Source organism: Chenopodium album, chromosome 15 (genome assembly GCF_948465745.1).
Source record: "Chenopodium album chromosome 15, dcCheAlbu1.1, whole genome shotgun sequence".
Classification (NCBI taxonomy): Eukaryota; Viridiplantae; Streptophyta; class Magnoliopsida; order Caryophyllales; family Amaranthaceae; genus Chenopodium; species Chenopodium album.
The window spans coordinates 12,759,230-12,775,992 of NC_137848.1; the positions used below are offsets into that span (position 1 = coordinate 12,759,230).

A 16,763-nucleotide genomic window follows, 5' to 3' on the forward strand; every position below is an offset into this window, starting at 1 on the left:
AGGAGAAGGAAAAAAAAGAGAGCGAAAGAAAGGCAGCCAATGATTCTTGAAAAATGGAATTGAAGTATAAACGTAAGAGGGGGGGTGAAAGAGATGGATGAATTTTTAATGTTTTAATCTGAGTGCTCGGTGGTTACTAAAATTTAAGGGTGGAGATTTCTTTTCTTATTTCTCATACTAGCAAATCCATATATATATATATATATATATATATATATATATATATATATATATATATATATATATATATATATATATATATATATATATATATATATATATATATATGGCAAAAGCTAATTGACGCCCTGGGCGCTAGATAAGAGCAATATTTGATGCATTGTCTTTCTCACATTTATTACTATTGTATTAAATATTTCTTATTGTCCCAAAAAAAAATACTATGAGTACTACGTGAAATGGGAATGCAAACCAAAATTAATTGCTGCCATAACTCTCCTTAATTCATGGAAGATAAAAAAGACAATTATTTTACATGTATATCACTGTTCTTTCAATCGTCAAAAACAGAAACATGAAAATTTGATATTTCATGGGTATCATATGAACCTCCATCAAATGCAAATCATCAAGAACAAAAATAGAAAATAAAAAATGTTTGATTTGAATGAACCTCCATCATATGAAGAAGAAAATCATGATCAATTGAACTTATGGCTTGAGCCATTTGTGGGTCAAATTTTTCTTAGTGAAGAAGAAGCATGAGTATTCTACCAAAATTATGCACGCCTCCATGGTTTTAGCATTCGAAAAGATAGAACCAAAAAACAAGATGGTAAAATCATCAGGCGTGATTTCTATTGTCATCGTAGTCGAAGTCAACCACTAAAGGAAATTGACCCAAGCAAAGAGCAAGGAAAGAGAGTGTCCACTAGATGTAATTGCAATGCTCATTTGCGTATTAAATTGAGGAGATGCAATGAAATATTTGATAAAGAATGGCATGTAACTACATTTACAAAAGAGCATAATCATCCTCTTTTATCTCAATCACAAGTGCGGTTCCTTCCGGCAAATAGAATGATAAGTCAAGAAGATGAGAAGCATATTCTTATCTTAAAGGAGGCCGGTCTTACAGTGAGACAAATTATTCGTGTTCTCGAGCTTGAAAAAAATCTAGAACACGGAGAATCACCTTTTCTTGAAAAAGATATCCGTAATCTTTTTACTAAAGTGAGAAGATCAATTTGTGGAGATGATGTAGCCAATCTACTGTAATATTTCAAATCTTGTAAAGAAGAAAATTCCAACTTCCAATATGTTGTTGAGGTTGATCATGAGAGGAAATTGGAGCAATTATTTTGGTGTCCGGCTCAATCAGTTGAGTGGTATGATAAATATGGGGATGTTGTAGTCTTTGACACTACTTATAAAGTAAATGTATATGACATGCCATTGGGAATATTTGTCGGTGTTAATAATCATGACACAATATTATTTAGATGTGCACTGCTACGGAATGAGACTACGGATACTTTTAAATGGTTAATGAAGGTAAATATTATTTAATCTTGTGCTATCTTATTTTTAGTTTGTTGATAAACATGTGCTACCTTTTCAATCGAATATTGGCAAACAATATTTATATTTGGCTAATCATTAACAATATAGCAACAAACGTAGCATACCTTCGATAAAATTATCATATTGTATTACATGTTAGCAATTATCATATAGGTATACAACTTGCATTACATGTTAGCAATTATCATATTTATTAAGATAAAATTTTATCATATATTACTAGACCATTTATGAGATATTGTTGTGATAATGTGATATTGTTGTGATAATGTGATATTCTAAGAGCATTGGCGTCAGTTTAGTGGAGTAGTAGATATCATCATTTAAAGTATGGTTCTTATCATATATACTTATGACAATTTATATAGGATTAATTTTAATAACTGATTTTATTCCTCATAGACTTTTGTGGCTATAATGAAGAAACCACCAAAAACCATCATAACAGACCAAGATCCATGAATGACCCAAGCATTTGCTCAAGAATTGCCACACACTAAACATTGTTTTTGTATATGGCATATCACTTCAAAATTTAGTGGTTGGTTCACATTTATTTTGCGTGATAAGTATCAAGACTGGTGTAAGGATTTTTATACGCTTTATAAGCTAGAGATCGTTAAAGATTTTGAGAATCAATGACCCATTGTTGTTAACAAATACAAATTGCGTGACAATAAACATGTTAAGGGCTTATACCAAATCAAAGAATTTTGGGCTCCAGCATACCTTCGAAGCTATTATTTTGGAGGAATGAGAACTACAGGAAGATCTGAGTATATTAATGGTTTCTTCAAGAGATTTGTTTAATCTACTTCAACTTTAAAAGATCTTGCTAAACAGGTCAGTAAACTCTTTTTTTTTTTTTTTTTCTATCTAGATTTTATTTTTTTTTTTGGAAAAAAGAAATATATGTTCTTTAAGTATATTATTTGATGTAGTATAAATAATTAACTTTTTTTTTAATTTAAGGTTGATGTTGCGGTTCGTGAGATTATCCAACGACAATCACATGATAATATGTTGGCTGTTAGCAAGATAAATGTTTTAAAAATCAAGTCACCTTTGGAAAAACAAGCTTCTGAAGTGCTCACTCCATTTGCTTATGAGAAGTTTAAGGAGGAATGTGGCAGGAGTAATGCAATATATATTAAAACTCAATGGGAAGACATGAGCCTGCCGCCATGTCATACGATTATTGGTATTCATTAGACAAAAAAAGATAAATTGTTAGTATTAAGATTTGAACGTATGACCGCATGTTCTTTATACTTTAACTTTAACCACTACTTCAATAGCACATTTTATGTCTTAAGTGTTTTCTTAAAAAAAAAGTAATCATATTCATGTATATTCATTGTTACACATATGTATATTCAACAAAAATAAATTCAACTTAATTTTTGCTCATACATAAAATAACACCTATAGCTATTATATATATGTAACCCAAAAAATGTGTTGAACTTTTTAAGCTAATGTATTTGTTTTTTTTTTTTCTATAACCCATTTACACATCTTATATGTTCAACGTTTTGTTAGAAAGAGTTAATCATATATGTATACTTAAAGATTTAAGGTTTAACTTTATACATGTATATTTAACAACAATTAAATAACAAAACAATAATCTCATTTCTTTTATATGCTCACACATAAAACCTTTAGGTATATTGCTATTTTAAATATGTAACTCAAAATATGTATTGAACCTTTAAAGATAAAATTTTTTGTTCTATAACAATTGAAGATCGAACTAAACTAATAGTTTTATAATATTAGATATTGGATAAAATTTTTTGATCTTCAATAATGATTGGAAAAATATATTTTAAATAGTACGAGTACTGAAGTAAGTATAACTAAATTAATCTATATTTATAATCGCATAATTTTTCTTATAAAAGCTCATTTTCAATATATATTTGTCAGAAAAAAAAATATCCATATAATGGCCCGAGGCATCGCTCGAGCCAAAAACTAATTATATTTTATACATGGATGCCTATACAAAGAGAAATCAACTAATGTTACTCATGACACAAAGTATAGCTTATTCAAGTGGTAAAGTTTGCATCTCAAAATCTTGAGAATGTGAAATTAAACCTCATTAGGGGCGCCTTGAAGGCTTGGGGTAGGGATTCTTTGCCTCCTCCCTATTTCTAAAATGCCTAGCGTGCTAAATCGAATCGGGAGGACCTGTGACAAATTATGGCCCGCTAAGTAATTCAACTAGAGTGATAGAGTTTATAATGTTTGGTTAATAGTTGTATTGCTAGAAATCTGTAATATGGATTAATGACATCATTAATTTACTTAATATGAAATCTTGACACGTGTAGGTTACTTATCAGCCTTACCTCATCAATCTATACATGCAACAATTTATTAGGGACCAAAGTTTACGCCAACGTGGTACATACCTTCTAGGTATCTACAAATACCACTCTTTAACAACAATAAAAACACAAAATTGACTTTTACAGATTATATATATATATATATATATATATATATATATATATATATATATATATATATATATATATATATATATATATATATATATATATATATATATATATATATATATGGCATTATCGAATTATATAGGGCATTATCGAATCGGAAAATATAGCAATGAAGGTAGCTGTCAGATGCAGTATTAGTTGTTAGCTGAAGTAGTAGCTATTAGCTGTCGTTAGGTATGAATATATCATATACTCCCTCCGTTTTTAAATATTTGTTCCATTTCCTTATTTAGAAAGCTTTTACAATAAAAAATTCATTTCTCTCACTAGTGGACCCAACATGAATCATATTTTATTAATTTCATATTATGTCTCGTCTAATTCTCCCCACTACTTTTGCTTTTTACAATTTTATATTCTTCCACCTACCCCACTATTTCTTTTTTTTATTACTTTTTCCAATTTTTCTTAAAACTCCGCGCGTTGAGAAATGAAACAAGTATTTAAAAACGGAGGGAGTATGTAATTAAAATATAAGTGTTCGATAAATAAAGTAGCGATTGACTAACTTTTACATATAAAATTAATGTTTTTTTTTTTCCCTATAACTATAGATTAAATTTTCAACAACTTCCTCTAATGTTCAAAAAATAATGTTTTTAGCTTTAGATAAAAGCTACCTCTATCACTAAACGCTATCTATTACCACCGCTACAATACCAAACACTCAAAAATTACGAATACGCCCATAATCATATAACAGACACCTACATCTCTAAACACAAGTTCTAGTAAATTTTTTTCAACCAAATAACTCGGAAAAATAGCAATATCTCTTCCGTTAGAGAGTCGGACACCTATACGCTTGTTACGGAGTTGAACTTAGAAGAGTTAGAAGTTACAACACTCTCAGGTCTGAAAGTCCCGTCAATCTAACCGGAGTTCATTCTACATTCCTTCAAATCCTGTAATTTCCTTCAATTAATCTCATTTTTTTCAATTTTATCATCTAAATTTAATTGTTTCTTATTGATCAAACGAGCTGATTTACGATTATCTGCATCATTTTATCAATTTCCTAAAATTTGATCGAATTAGGGTTTTTACAGAAGAAAAGATGAATGACGAATTGCCCGATGTGAAAAAGTGGGTGGTATTATACCCAGTATACATCAATTCGAAGAAAACAATTGCCGAAGGTCGCCGAATTTGCGCTACCAAAGCTTGCGAAAATCCTACTTGCGATGAAATTGGAGATTGCTGCAAATTTCTCAATCTTCCTTATCACAAAGAGGTTTGATTTTTGTTTGTAATTTTTGTTTTTCGTATTGAATTTTGGTGTTAATTTTGTCAATTTGTTTGTGATTTTTGGTTTTTGTATCAATTTTGGTGTTAATTTTGTTGATTTCGTTGAATTTTGTTGGTTGATGTATGTGATTTTGTAATTGTAGGCTGAGAAGGCGTATCCAAGGGATTTTATGCAAAGAGGGAGGGTGAGAGTATTGCTAAAACAAGAAGATGGGAGTTTATGTAACCCTGAGATTTCGTCGAGTAAGAATTTCTCCATTGTGCCTTTTGTTAATTGTATTTTGGTTGCTTATTGTATTGATTTGTAACATGTAATGTGTTTTTTGTGTTCGGATGTATATATTCATTGTATTTGGAGATCCCGATTGAGAGGGTTTAAGGATTTAGACTATTGATGGGACCATTCTGCTTGGAAATTATGGTGTTAATATAGAATTTCAATGACATGATTAATCAATTATATAGAATTGAGGATGGGTATGACTGGCAGTCATACTGACTGGGGTGAGATGTTTATTTTAAACAACTTGAATATCGATGTGGTGGTGTGTGTAGAACAATGGATTTGTTTGAGGATCGTGAAGGTATCTAGTGTGTGTCTTGATGGACCCTTAAAGAGCTGAGATTAAAGATACAATTGAATTTACCTTTAAGTCGAGATTAAAGGTAGATAGTGTGTGTCTTGGCTAATGGAGTATATTAGAACTTGGATGATTTTTGTAGGTAAACAGGCATCTATTGTCAATCTTGTCATCCTCTGTGTAATAGTTTCTTTGTTGTACTACTGAGCCATAGATTTAGTGCTCCCATTCTACCATTCCAAGTGTTATTGTGTGAATCTGCTAAAATTTGTTGATGTCATGATCTTTTGGCCAGTACGGTTTTAGTGTTTTACCTCTATTGACAAACAAACAATAAGCATGTGGTAAACTTGGTTTTATGTGCTCTATTTCCAAACTTTCATTACATAGTCCTGGGCAGAGGATAAGTGATTTATTGGGTGAATATCTGAAGTTCCATGTTTAGGTTCCAATTTCATACACTGTATACTGAGCACTTCTTATGTATTTAAGGGAAAAGAGTGAACTTATTGGGCACTGAATTAGTGAATTGCATCTGTAAAGTCTGTAATCCATCTTATACAATGTGATCAGCTTGACATTTTATTGTTGAAAAGTCCTAGAGGACATCTGAGCTAAACTTTTGTTCCTGAGGTTGGAAGTTTAGGGATAGGCTTACCTCATGATTTTATACCATATTTTCTGATCAACTGCTATTCCTGATTATCTGACCAAGTGACCAACTGCTTGGTTTAATCTTTTGAAGATTGCCCTTTTTTCTCTAAAGTAACCACTTTTATATATGTATATATGCCATCCTACTAATTTTCATACATAGATGTCCAATATGCATTTATAGCCTCGATTAATTGAGGTCATTAAGGGAAAATCGTCTGCATTGGTTTGGGCATGTAAGACGGAGACCCGAGGGTGCACCGGTACGAAGAGTGGAAGAGTGGGACCATGGAGGGGTTAAACGAGGGAGAGGGAGACCGAAAATGACTTGGTCGGAAGGAGTTATGAAGTATATGGACTTGCATGAGGATGAGGTTTTGGATCGTAAGGGCTAGAGGAGGAAGATTTTTGTGGATGACCACACAGAATAATCAAATTTGGTTCATGTAGCCGATCCCACTTATGGGATTAAGGCTTTGATTGATTGATTAATTGAGGTTATTAGTATTCCATTTCCAAAAAAAAAAATTCTTGTATAACTTTTTGTTCCCAAAGAATATTCCTGTTACTTAAAATTAAAACTTAACCTACTTAACCCAAGTGATGTGGACCTTAGCAACCTTAGTTTTAGAAAGCGAGGCGTTAGAGCTGGGGCCTTAGCTTTGTGAGACGCAAAGGCGTACAAAAGGCGTGCGCCTATGCACTTTTTTCTAGGTTGCTTCTTGCGCCTTATGTGGTTATGCCCTTATGTTGTAAGGAAAAAGTAGCTAATATGTAAGATAATTTTCTTAAGTAAAACACCCTGTGATTCAGATATACTTTAATATTAGAGGAGAGAGAAACCTCATATCCCCCAATCCCATTTGAATAACCCTAGCTATGTATCTTATAGCCTGTTCACCTTTTCTCATAGTTCTTTATTTTAGATTTTTTTTTTTTAAAACTAGACTTATTAGTTTTTACTATACAAAAAGTGTCCTCACCTAGATAAGGCGTGTATCTTTCCCTTGCGCCTAGGCTCCAAGGACTTTTACGCTTAGCACAATCTCATTCTCACGTTTTTCTTTACATCCCATGTGACGTGGGCCCTATCACCCACTAATTATCTTTCAATTAAAATTTTACTCTTATTTCTCAACTATTTATTAAAAAAAAAAACCTATCCCAGTATCCCACCCTACTATAACCCTTAATGTGCTTTCCCAAACTTAATAGGAAGTTTATTTGTAGACAATGAGTATTAACTCAGTTTTTAATCTACTCTAGAGAACTTTCAGGAGTCTCATCATTTAGAAGATATTTTCTATTTCAGCCAGAGCTTTTGATATCTAAGAACTTGGTTGACCCGTTTAGTTGTGTTTACAAGTGGCAATGCAACTCTATTCAAAGAGTGTTTGACATGGTGATTGCCATTTTGATTATTCTAGTTCTAGACTTTACTTATTTGGACACTCGGCGTATCTTGGTCTGAGCTGTATTGGGAGAGTAGACATTTTTTGAGTTTTTGCTCCTATTAATCCCAAGCTAGAGTGCTTGGTAATGTCAATTATTTTTGTTCAGGGATTCCTTCATGGGATCACATGTTCTTTTGGTTTTTGAATCCTTTTACATTTAAAGATACCTTTGCTTACTCGTCCCCTTTGAGTCTGCAATTGGTCTTCTCCAAGGTCCGCACTAAGGGGTACCCCCTCCTTGGTTCTTTTCATCTAACTACTGGTTTTTTTGCTTGTATTATAACAGGATATATACTCATTAAGATAAACTTTAATGATTAAATAAAAAAGAAAGCCCTGTACTAAGGAAGTGTACAATAATCCCAACTGTTATGTGTGTGATGGGTGCGATAAGGTGTAATGTTGTAATGATGTTGCATTTCTTATCAATAATTGCTAAAGTGCGGACGTATGTTTCTTAAATAACAATTAAAAAGAGAGAATAATGAGACAAGATTCAAGAGTGCTATTTTGAAGGTCTAGGGGCTTTTTGATAGTTTGATGGCCTTAGTTTGAGGACCAAGGTGATGCAGAGCTTTGCATGCAGGAGGATGATATCATTAGCTCTGGTCCACCTTAAGTAGCAGAGATAGTATTGGTCGTGTGAGCCTGTGAGTGCAAGTTTGTGTAAGATGAACCAAAGAAATGGATTAAGCTAGTGAAATTAATTCCAAATATATGCTCTGAATTTCTTGGCTTAAGGCCCTTTTTGGTACAAAATTAGTGAAGGAAAGGAAAGAAAGGAAAGGAAGAGAAGGGAAGGAAAAGTCATTTTAATTTCTAATGTTTGGTAAATGTCAGGAAACAAAAAGAAGAGAAAGGAAACATCTTATATTTTTCTCCTTCCTCTCAAATTCCTCCAATTTTGGGAGGAAAGAGAATTGAAAATTTTATAAAGACTCTTTCCTTTTCCTTTCCTTTCCTACCAATTCCCATATCATTTATCATACTAAACATGAGAAAATAATAAAACTTACTTTCTTTTCTTTTCTGGCTAAATCTCATCAACCAAGTTACCAAACAAAGCCTAAAGGCGTGTTATGTCACAAATGCATTCTATCATTTACATGTGTAAGACATCTTTTGAGATTCTATCATTGTAAGCACTTGCAAAAGAATCTTATCTGCAGTTAAATGTTTTGATGGTTTGGGATATTAATGTATTTTGCCATACACAATCTGTTTCAGTTTGATTTTTGCATTGGAGTTATAATCATTTTTGTGCTGATATACATCAAATTGCTGTAATTCCAAGAATAAATATAATAATTACCACTGTCTAACGTTGAGCATTACAAAGACGAGATAAAATTGCCCCAACTTCTCAAGTATGGTCCTGCTGTTGGTTATGCCTGAAGATAAAAGCAATTGTCTATTTGTCTCACAACTTGCCTTGTAATTATTTTATTTTTCTGTTTGACAAGGAAAACTTCAGTTTTGTGTTTTATGTTGATGTTTTGGATGACAATAGCATGATCTTAAAAACTTATTTCACCTATAAATATATTTGGTATAATAAGTTTTAAAAAAAAATGCTTTAGAAGATTGGTATACAACATACATTATGCTGGACTGCACTGATTCAGCTTTCAACATCTATTGGCTTAGCCTTACAGCGCTTCCTATTCCTTCACTATTGTAAATTTATCAGTCTTTCTGACTATTCAATCCACTATTAAATTTTATTTACTGATATTTCTTTTGAACTGAGGTAGTCTTCAACTTCCTTGTATAAAAGTTAGGAGCACTTTTTCTTCATGTTCCTCCCACTGCTATCAAACTGCTATGATCTGACATGGGTCACGATGCCAGAGTGGTTTTGTTGAATGATAAGAAAACACAGGGAACATATTTATGTGCCATCTTACAAACAAAGGGAAACTATGCTTGGTGGAAGAATGCTTATAATGAAAGTTCGTCCCATGTGCATAGTTTAACTATATTCTTGCTGGAATATATCGATTATGATATTTTCCTTTTACATTGAAATTACAAATGTAAAATTTTCAGCGACTTATTATCTTCACTTTTTCACTGCCACTATACAGGAAAGCATTTGATGTTGAAAGTTGCAGAAATGGTACCTCGTCATATTGGAAGAACTACAAAGAAGCAAGAACCAACTTCCAGCTCTAGTAATGCACCTGCAAAAGCTGGCAAGGGTGGGAAAAAGAAAAAATAGGTCTAATTCATTGCTTTACCAACCCTTCTTGTTCAGCTTCACATTAGAAAATGAACTGTAAGTTGCCAGTTCATATTTGTGTTAAAATGTGATGAGTATTAGAAGCATCTTGTTTATTATCCGGTGATGAAATTCCAGTTGATCTTTGCCATGTCTTTTGCTTATCATGGATCATTTCTGCTAGGCTTTTAGCCAATCACAAGAGCTCAATTTTTTCCAGAATTTTTTTTCTGTCAAGGGAGTTTTGTTTTACTTTGGATGATCTATTTTGAGTTGTTTTTCGAATCTCTAAATATGGAGACCATTGTTAAGAGTATGAGTAACAAAAGATAGATCTTTGAGAAAGTATAGCATAATAATGTAATAACTTCAGTCAAAATGTTTAAATCATTGTTATCATCTTTAAATTACAAAGTCAGAATGATCCACTCGTCCAACTATGTACCACCCCTCAGGCAGGGGATCGGACGAGAGAAAATAACAATGGCGCAATGCTGCTAGCCTTCTTGTGTCGTGTGAGTTGGGAGTGATCTGGGTTTAGACCATTTATATATACCAACATGTGAACTTCATCGTCTACAGTCTGTTACTGATCACTTGAAACTCATAACTTGGCATATTTTCGAAGATTTTTGTCTGCATCTTTTGCATGTTCTGGCACAGGAAGGTTGCAAATCAGAGTTACACGGGAAGATGATACCAAGGATTTGCTCTCTGAGTTGTTGGGGTTTGTTTTCCATAGTTGCACTTCCCACACCTGAACAAATGCAGTGGCGGCATATTTACCATTAGTGACTCTTGCATATAAGTGACTCCGTGTTATTTTCATTTTAACTTTTACACTATTCATATACATTACTTTGACCATTATTAGTAATTATACTCGAATAAAAACAATCACTTGTAGAATACTTGTCATTTGTCTAAAATTTTACAGTTAACTAATCTTTTTTTTTTTTTCCCTAAAAAGTTCTATTTTTCAGCTTTTGACAAATTAGCTAGTTCAGCTCAATCAACTCGTTAAAAAAGCTCTTTTAACGAACAATCAAAATACTCTTAGCTTTTATATGGATTCAAGCTATTAACCCTCTAAGGCCCTGTTCTTTTGAGCTTCTGGGCAGAACAGAGCAGATTTCAGCAGAGCAGAGCAGAGCAGAGCATATTTCAGCAGAGCAGAGCAGATTGAAGCAGAGCAAAGCAGAGCCGAGCAGAGCAGAGCAGATTTCATTAATATTAATATTATTATTATTACTAATATTATTATAATTACTAATATTATTATTACTATTATTATTATTATTATTATTATTACTATTATTATTATTATTATTATTATTTTTACTACTATTATTATTATTATTACTATTATTATTATTATTATTATTATTACTACAATTATTATTATTACTACTACTGCTGCTACTACTACTACTACTACTACTACTACTATAATCATTAAATTTTATTATTAAATATTAATTATAATTAATAATATTTATATTATTAAATATTAATTATATTATTATTATTAATATTATTATTATCAAATATTAATCATGTTATTATTAATATTATTATTATTAAATATTAATTATATTATTATTAATAATATTATTATTTAATATTAATTATTATTATTATTAAATATTAATATTTAATTATATTATTATTATTAAATATTATATATTATTATTATTAAATATTAATTATATATTATTATTATTATTAAATATTAATTATATATTATTATTATTAAATATTTATTATTATTATTAAATATTATTTATATATTATTATTATTAAATATTAATTATATATTATTATTATTAAATATTTATTATTATTATTAAATATTATTTATATATTATTATTATTAAATATTAATTGTATATTATTATTATTAAATATTTATTATTATTATTAAATATTATTTATTTATTATTATTATTAAATATTAATTATTATTATCATTAAGTATTAATTATTTATTATTATTATTATTATAATAATTCAATATTAAGTATTAATTTTAAGCAGAGCAGAGCAGATTGAAGCAGAGCAGAGCAGATTTCAGCAGAGCAGATTTCAGCAGAGCAAAGCAGAGCAGAGCAGCTCTAAAGAACGGGGCCTAAACTGGTTAAAAATTAACTCAATTTTTTTTTTTCAAAATTCTTACCAAAAAGATGTGTCATCCTTTTTCCACAATTTTTTTTTCAAGGAAGATTGGTTCAGCGACTTCAGCATTGTAGGGATCAACTACTCCAAGGAACTCCAAAATTGTTTCACAAAAACATTGAACACCCTCCAAAATATAAGAAGGGCACTTGGTACTTGTACAGTTGTACCTGTGTATCCCACATGATCATCTTCAACTCCAATAGTACAACCATTTATACCGTACATAGGTTTCAATTAAACATTATTGCTAGACGAATGAGGATGTTTTATTTGCATTATACAATTGGTTGTACTATATAGGATAATTTACGTATTCATCGATCTTTATTTTGATTTTGTTGAAACTCATTATAGCCCACTTGCGAATATCCCACATTAAAGGAAGATGAGAGATAGTTTTACTTTACAAGGTAGAGGAGTTACTCTTACTATTATCAATTGGTTTTAGTATGGAAGCTTCTTTGACCTTATTTGTAGATCAAACTCTCTTCCTCTTTATTTGGCTTACCCAGGCCTATTTTATATTTGATAGGATCTTCTTATTTGGGTTGCCCATGCCTATTTTATATTCGACAGGATGTCTAACCCCTAAAAGGAATGTTTATCTAACCTTTCCAGTTGGTTCCACTTTATAAGGTACATAAGTTGCTCCTTATTTGGATTATCCAGACACATTTCATAATATCTCAAAATTTAACAGGTTTCATCATCATTTTAATTTGCACGTTACTGTTAACAAACAAAGGTCGTGTACACAAATACAGTCACTTTCATTGATTGGAAGATGCTAACATGTCAATAATTATTCCCAAACATAACCTCAAATTCTCAATTGGTAGATGAGGATGGAGTTAGTGGACCTCCTTAATTTTCCCATCCTAGTTAAAGTTCAACATTTTTAATTATACTATAATAAAGACTTAATTAAAGAGGGTGGTAGTATGGTAGGTGAAATTTTGCCTCTTATTAAATGTATCTCAATCAATAAATCAACATCTACCACTAAATATAATTATACTACACTATGAACGTTTTAGAAATTTCTTAACACATCAACATCTTATACTACTATTCACCTAATTGTCCACCACCCTCAAAATATTTATTTTAACACTTTGTATAGATAAGGACTCTAAATAGACTAATGATATTCCCATTGTTCCAAGTTCTTAGAATGAGAGATAGGACTCATAGAAAGTTGGATCAGTTGACTAGTTCTTCGACTTTACAACAAGTCATTGAGATAGAGCTTGCTTCATATAATCATACGGTATAAAAGTTGGCTCAAAAGGTCACAAGGACAATAACAAAAGCATAAAAGAAACAAAAGCATAAGAAAGACCTGAATGGTACGGCCAAGTGTTATGGGAACGGCCTCCGCTAGAACTAGGTCACCTAGCTCGGCCCGCTTTACATGGTTGATGCTAAGGTGGATTCCGGCCACTCGCTTTAGCCCACTTGCTAAATGTGCTCCCATGCTCGCCAATGATTCTGATATTAACGCCGATACTCCTCCATGTAACACCTTGAATGGCTGCGTATCCATTAATCGTTAAAGATGACTAACTTATTGAAACTTAACTGAAATTATTAAATTTATTATAGTTAAAAAATCAAAATTGTAAATAATTACTTAAAATTTGAACTTATTTGATGAATTAGATCAAGTTGAACTAACACCTTATAAGCCATTAGTTTGCCAAAATGTCAATTTTATTACGGAGTAATTCATAAACGATAAATTGAATAATAATCCTATACTCCATCACCGATCTAAAGTTAATGGTTATTGTTTTATGTTGATACCATAATTTGCGTGTATTCATTTCTATTAACTAACGTTTGACTCACTAATAGGCTTACCTTACATCATATAGGTGTAAGGATGGAATCTTACCAAGCAATTTGATGTAACTATGTACTCCATCAACAAGATAATTTAAATGGGAAAAACTTTTTGGGACGGACAGAACCGGGACACTCACATATAGAACCGCGACATTTGGGGTAGGGGTGTCAATTGGGATGATCGGATCGGATCGGGTAAATTTTTAAAGTTAAGTCATACTAAATTGTTATGCCCACGCGAGTCCAAATCTGAATCAGATATTTTTCGGATTGGGTCGGGTCAGGTGTGCTTTTGACAACTCTAATTTGGGGTATATACTTCTAGTTTGCCATGTCCAAGTATCTCTTTTAGTTTGGTTTTATATCACAATTTTAGTTGTCTAAGGGAAAATATGTGAACAAATTCGCATGCATAAATGCTGGTATATATATAAATAAACATTTTCAGAAAAATAGTTGGCGTAACACTATTTATAAGTGTTTGGTTAAGCTTTTAATAAGAAAGGAATTACTCGTATTACGGTAGCTTAGTCCTCCGTATGAAAGTAACAAACAAGTACTTAGGGTCTGTTCTCTTCAGCTTATTTTCAATTCAGTTCACTTCCTAATTTCCTTCTCTCCTAAAATATTCTATTCAGTTCAGTTCATTTCCTAATTTTCTTCTCTCCTAAAGTATTCAGTTCAGTTCCTAATTTCTTTCTCTTCTTAAATATTCAATTCACTTCAGTTCATTTCAATAAATGAGAACATGCCCTTAGTACATTTTTTTAGTTTGTACCCCACATTAAACTATTAAAGTAACAAGTAATAATCCCCAACTTGTCAAACTAACAATCTGTCAGTAATGCTGCATCAAAGTTCCTAGATATAAATTTGACAACTGTAAACAATTTTACTAATACGAGTAAGTAATTTCAAGTGGAGAGTAATTATAATATCATGTACTCGTAGTAGGTATAAAGTACTACCTCCATCTTAAAAAAAAAAAAAAAAAACTTATTTGCATTTTGCACATGTTTTTAGAAAGAAGAATAAAACCAAAATAATGAGATGATAGAGTTTGATTCATTATAGCCTTTATAGGTGAATGTAAGTGACAAAATAGTGAAATTTGTTTATTTTAAGTACAAAGAATAGTGAATTTTCATTTTATATATTAATTTAAATAAAGGCTATAATAAAATGAATTAAATAATTTGAGTAGATAAAATGAAATGTGACTATTATTTAAGAATTAGAAATTTTGACTTTTTGGATGAAATAAAACTTTTACTTTTATGTATGAACAAAATTTTTGGGTGAAATATGACATACTCGTATTTAATTAATTATGAAGGCTTATGTTTTTTGGGCAATCATAGGCTTATGTAACATCTCTTTAAAATTTCCTATGAGACGGAGTATTTTAGGCCACAAAAGAAATTATTAAAAAAAAAATAATAATAATAATAAATAAAAACAAAGGGTTAGCTAAGTATATCAATATATAAACATGGTATAATTTTGGAACTATGATCACCAAAAATATAAATCAATACAATTAAATATCAGCTAATTAATCAACAACTATATTTTATAATAAATATAAATACAAAATACAAAACTGAAAACAGTTGGATTTCTAAGAACAATTACCGATTTTTTTTTTTTTTTTTCTGGGAGAAAAGAGCCTGATCATACCTCAACCTTTACGGTTTTATTGATCCGATATTTATGAGTCAGACACTTTCAAAGTGAGGGAGAAGGGTAGGGATCCCCACCCTCAAAGTGTCTCTAGTGGGGATTGAAGATGACAATCTTACCACTAAACCAAGCTTAGCTTGGTATAATTACCGAAGTATGGTATTACTATGTTACGTGCCAATTTTTTCTAAACAAAGTACTATACTCGTATAAAAGTAGCAACTTTTTTAGGACAAATAGAAAGAGCCGATAAGAAAGTAACAGCTGAATTATTGCTGAAACTGTCACTCCTAATTTAACCAATATTTACACTACAAAATCATCCACAAATGAAAACAATAAATCAAGAAAAAAAAATTGCAAGGAAATTAAAGTTACCTGGCAACATTTGTAGGTGACAAGGAGACGTCCGGTGACTTTAGCGGGAGACACTTCGTCGATTTCGAACCCGATTGCGTGGAGTGGAAAGTCAAGCTCCTCCGTCTTCGATGACGAAGACGGGGATGGAGATGGTGATGGAGATGAAGATGAAGAAGATGAAGGTGGTTGGTATTCCATTTGGTTTTTTCAGCGTTGGCCAACTTTGGAACCTTTTGCTTTTGATTATTTATTAAAGATAGAGGTTGTTGTCATAAAAATATAATGTTATTATGTTGTGGGTGTAAATGTGTCATGGATGTGATGGGAGTTTTTTGGTATATTGTGTGTTTTTTGTTTGGTGCATCTTTTTCGGTAAATGTATAATATCCTAACTTTCTTGTAATTTTGTATACTTGTAGCTAGGTAACTCGACCTGGTGTTTTTTTTTTTTAATTATTAT

At 31.2% G+C, this 16,763-nt stretch overlaps 2 protein-coding genes and 1 pseudogene across 3 annotated transcripts; 2 read left to right on the forward strand and 1 right to left on the reverse strand.

The window, feature by feature from the left end:
* The first annotated feature begins 615 nt into the window (after window positions 1-615).
* Window positions 616-2,757, forward strand: LOC145580837 (protein FAR1-RELATED SEQUENCE 11 pseudogene; annotated as a pseudogene).
* A 2,074-nt stretch (window positions 2,758-4,831) lies between these two features.
* On the forward strand, window positions 4,832-10,456 carry LOC145582972 (signal recognition particle 19 kDa protein-like). Of its 2 annotated transcripts, none has more exons than XM_081640047.1 (4): window positions 4,832-4,983; window positions 5,126-5,310; window positions 5,468-5,567; window positions 10,101-10,456. In XM_081640047.1, the coding sequence occupies exons 2-4, from the start codon at window positions 5,134-5,136 to the stop codon at window positions 10,232-10,234; spliced, it is 411 nt and encodes a 136-aa protein (XP_081496173.1). In that variant the 5' UTR covers window positions 4,832-4,983; window positions 5,126-5,133; the 3' UTR covers window positions 10,235-10,456. The 2 variants fall into 2 exon arrangements, with proteins under 2 accessions (XP_081496173.1, XP_081496174.1); XM_081640048.1 differs by having other exon boundaries at window positions 4,843-4,983; window positions 5,115-5,310.
* Window positions 10,457-10,570: 114 nt separating this feature from the next.
* LOC145582971 (1,4-dihydroxy-2-naphthoyl-CoA thioesterase 1-like) lies at window positions 10,571-16,539 on the reverse strand. Its single transcript, XM_081640046.1, has 3 exons — window positions 16,322-16,539; window positions 13,755-13,946; window positions 10,571-10,991 (listed from the first exon to the last, which is right to left on the reverse strand). The coding sequence occupies exons 1-3, from the start codon at window positions 16,499-16,501 to the stop codon at window positions 10,839-10,841; spliced, it is 525 nt and encodes a 174-aa protein (XP_081496172.1). The 5' UTR covers window positions 16,502-16,539; the 3' UTR covers window positions 10,571-10,838.
* Window positions 16,540-16,763: the final 224 nt, after the last annotated feature.

What these genes read in the sequence shown, in the direction of transcription:
- LOC145582971 (XM_081640046.1), bottom strand. Translation starts at nt 16,501, where the DNA reads ATGGAATACCAACCACCTTCATCTTCTTCATCTTCATCTCCATCACCA. An exon ending in TCACCTACAAATGTTGCCAG is followed by an intron (nt 13,947 to 16,321) that starts GTAACTTTAATT and finishes ATGGATACGCAG; the next exon opens with CCATTCAAGGTGTTACATGG. An exon ending in CACTTGGCCGTACCATTCAG is followed by an intron (nt 10,992 to 13,754) that starts GTCTTTCTTATG and finishes GCATTTGTTCAG; the next exon opens with GTGTGGGAAGTGCAACTATG.
- LOC145582972 (XM_081640047.1), top strand. Translation starts at nt 5,134, where the DNA reads ATGAATGACGAATTGCCCGATGTGAAAAAGTGGGTGGTATTATACCCA. An exon ending in ATCTTCCTTATCACAAAGAG is followed by an intron (nt 5,311 to 5,467) that starts GTTTGATTTTTG and finishes TTGTAATTGTAG; the next exon opens with GCTGAGAAGGCGTATCCAAG. An exon ending in TAACCCTGAGATTTCGTCGA is followed by an intron (nt 5,568 to 10,100) that starts GTAAGAATTTCT and finishes GCCACTATACAG; the next exon opens with GAAAGCATTTGATGTTGAAA.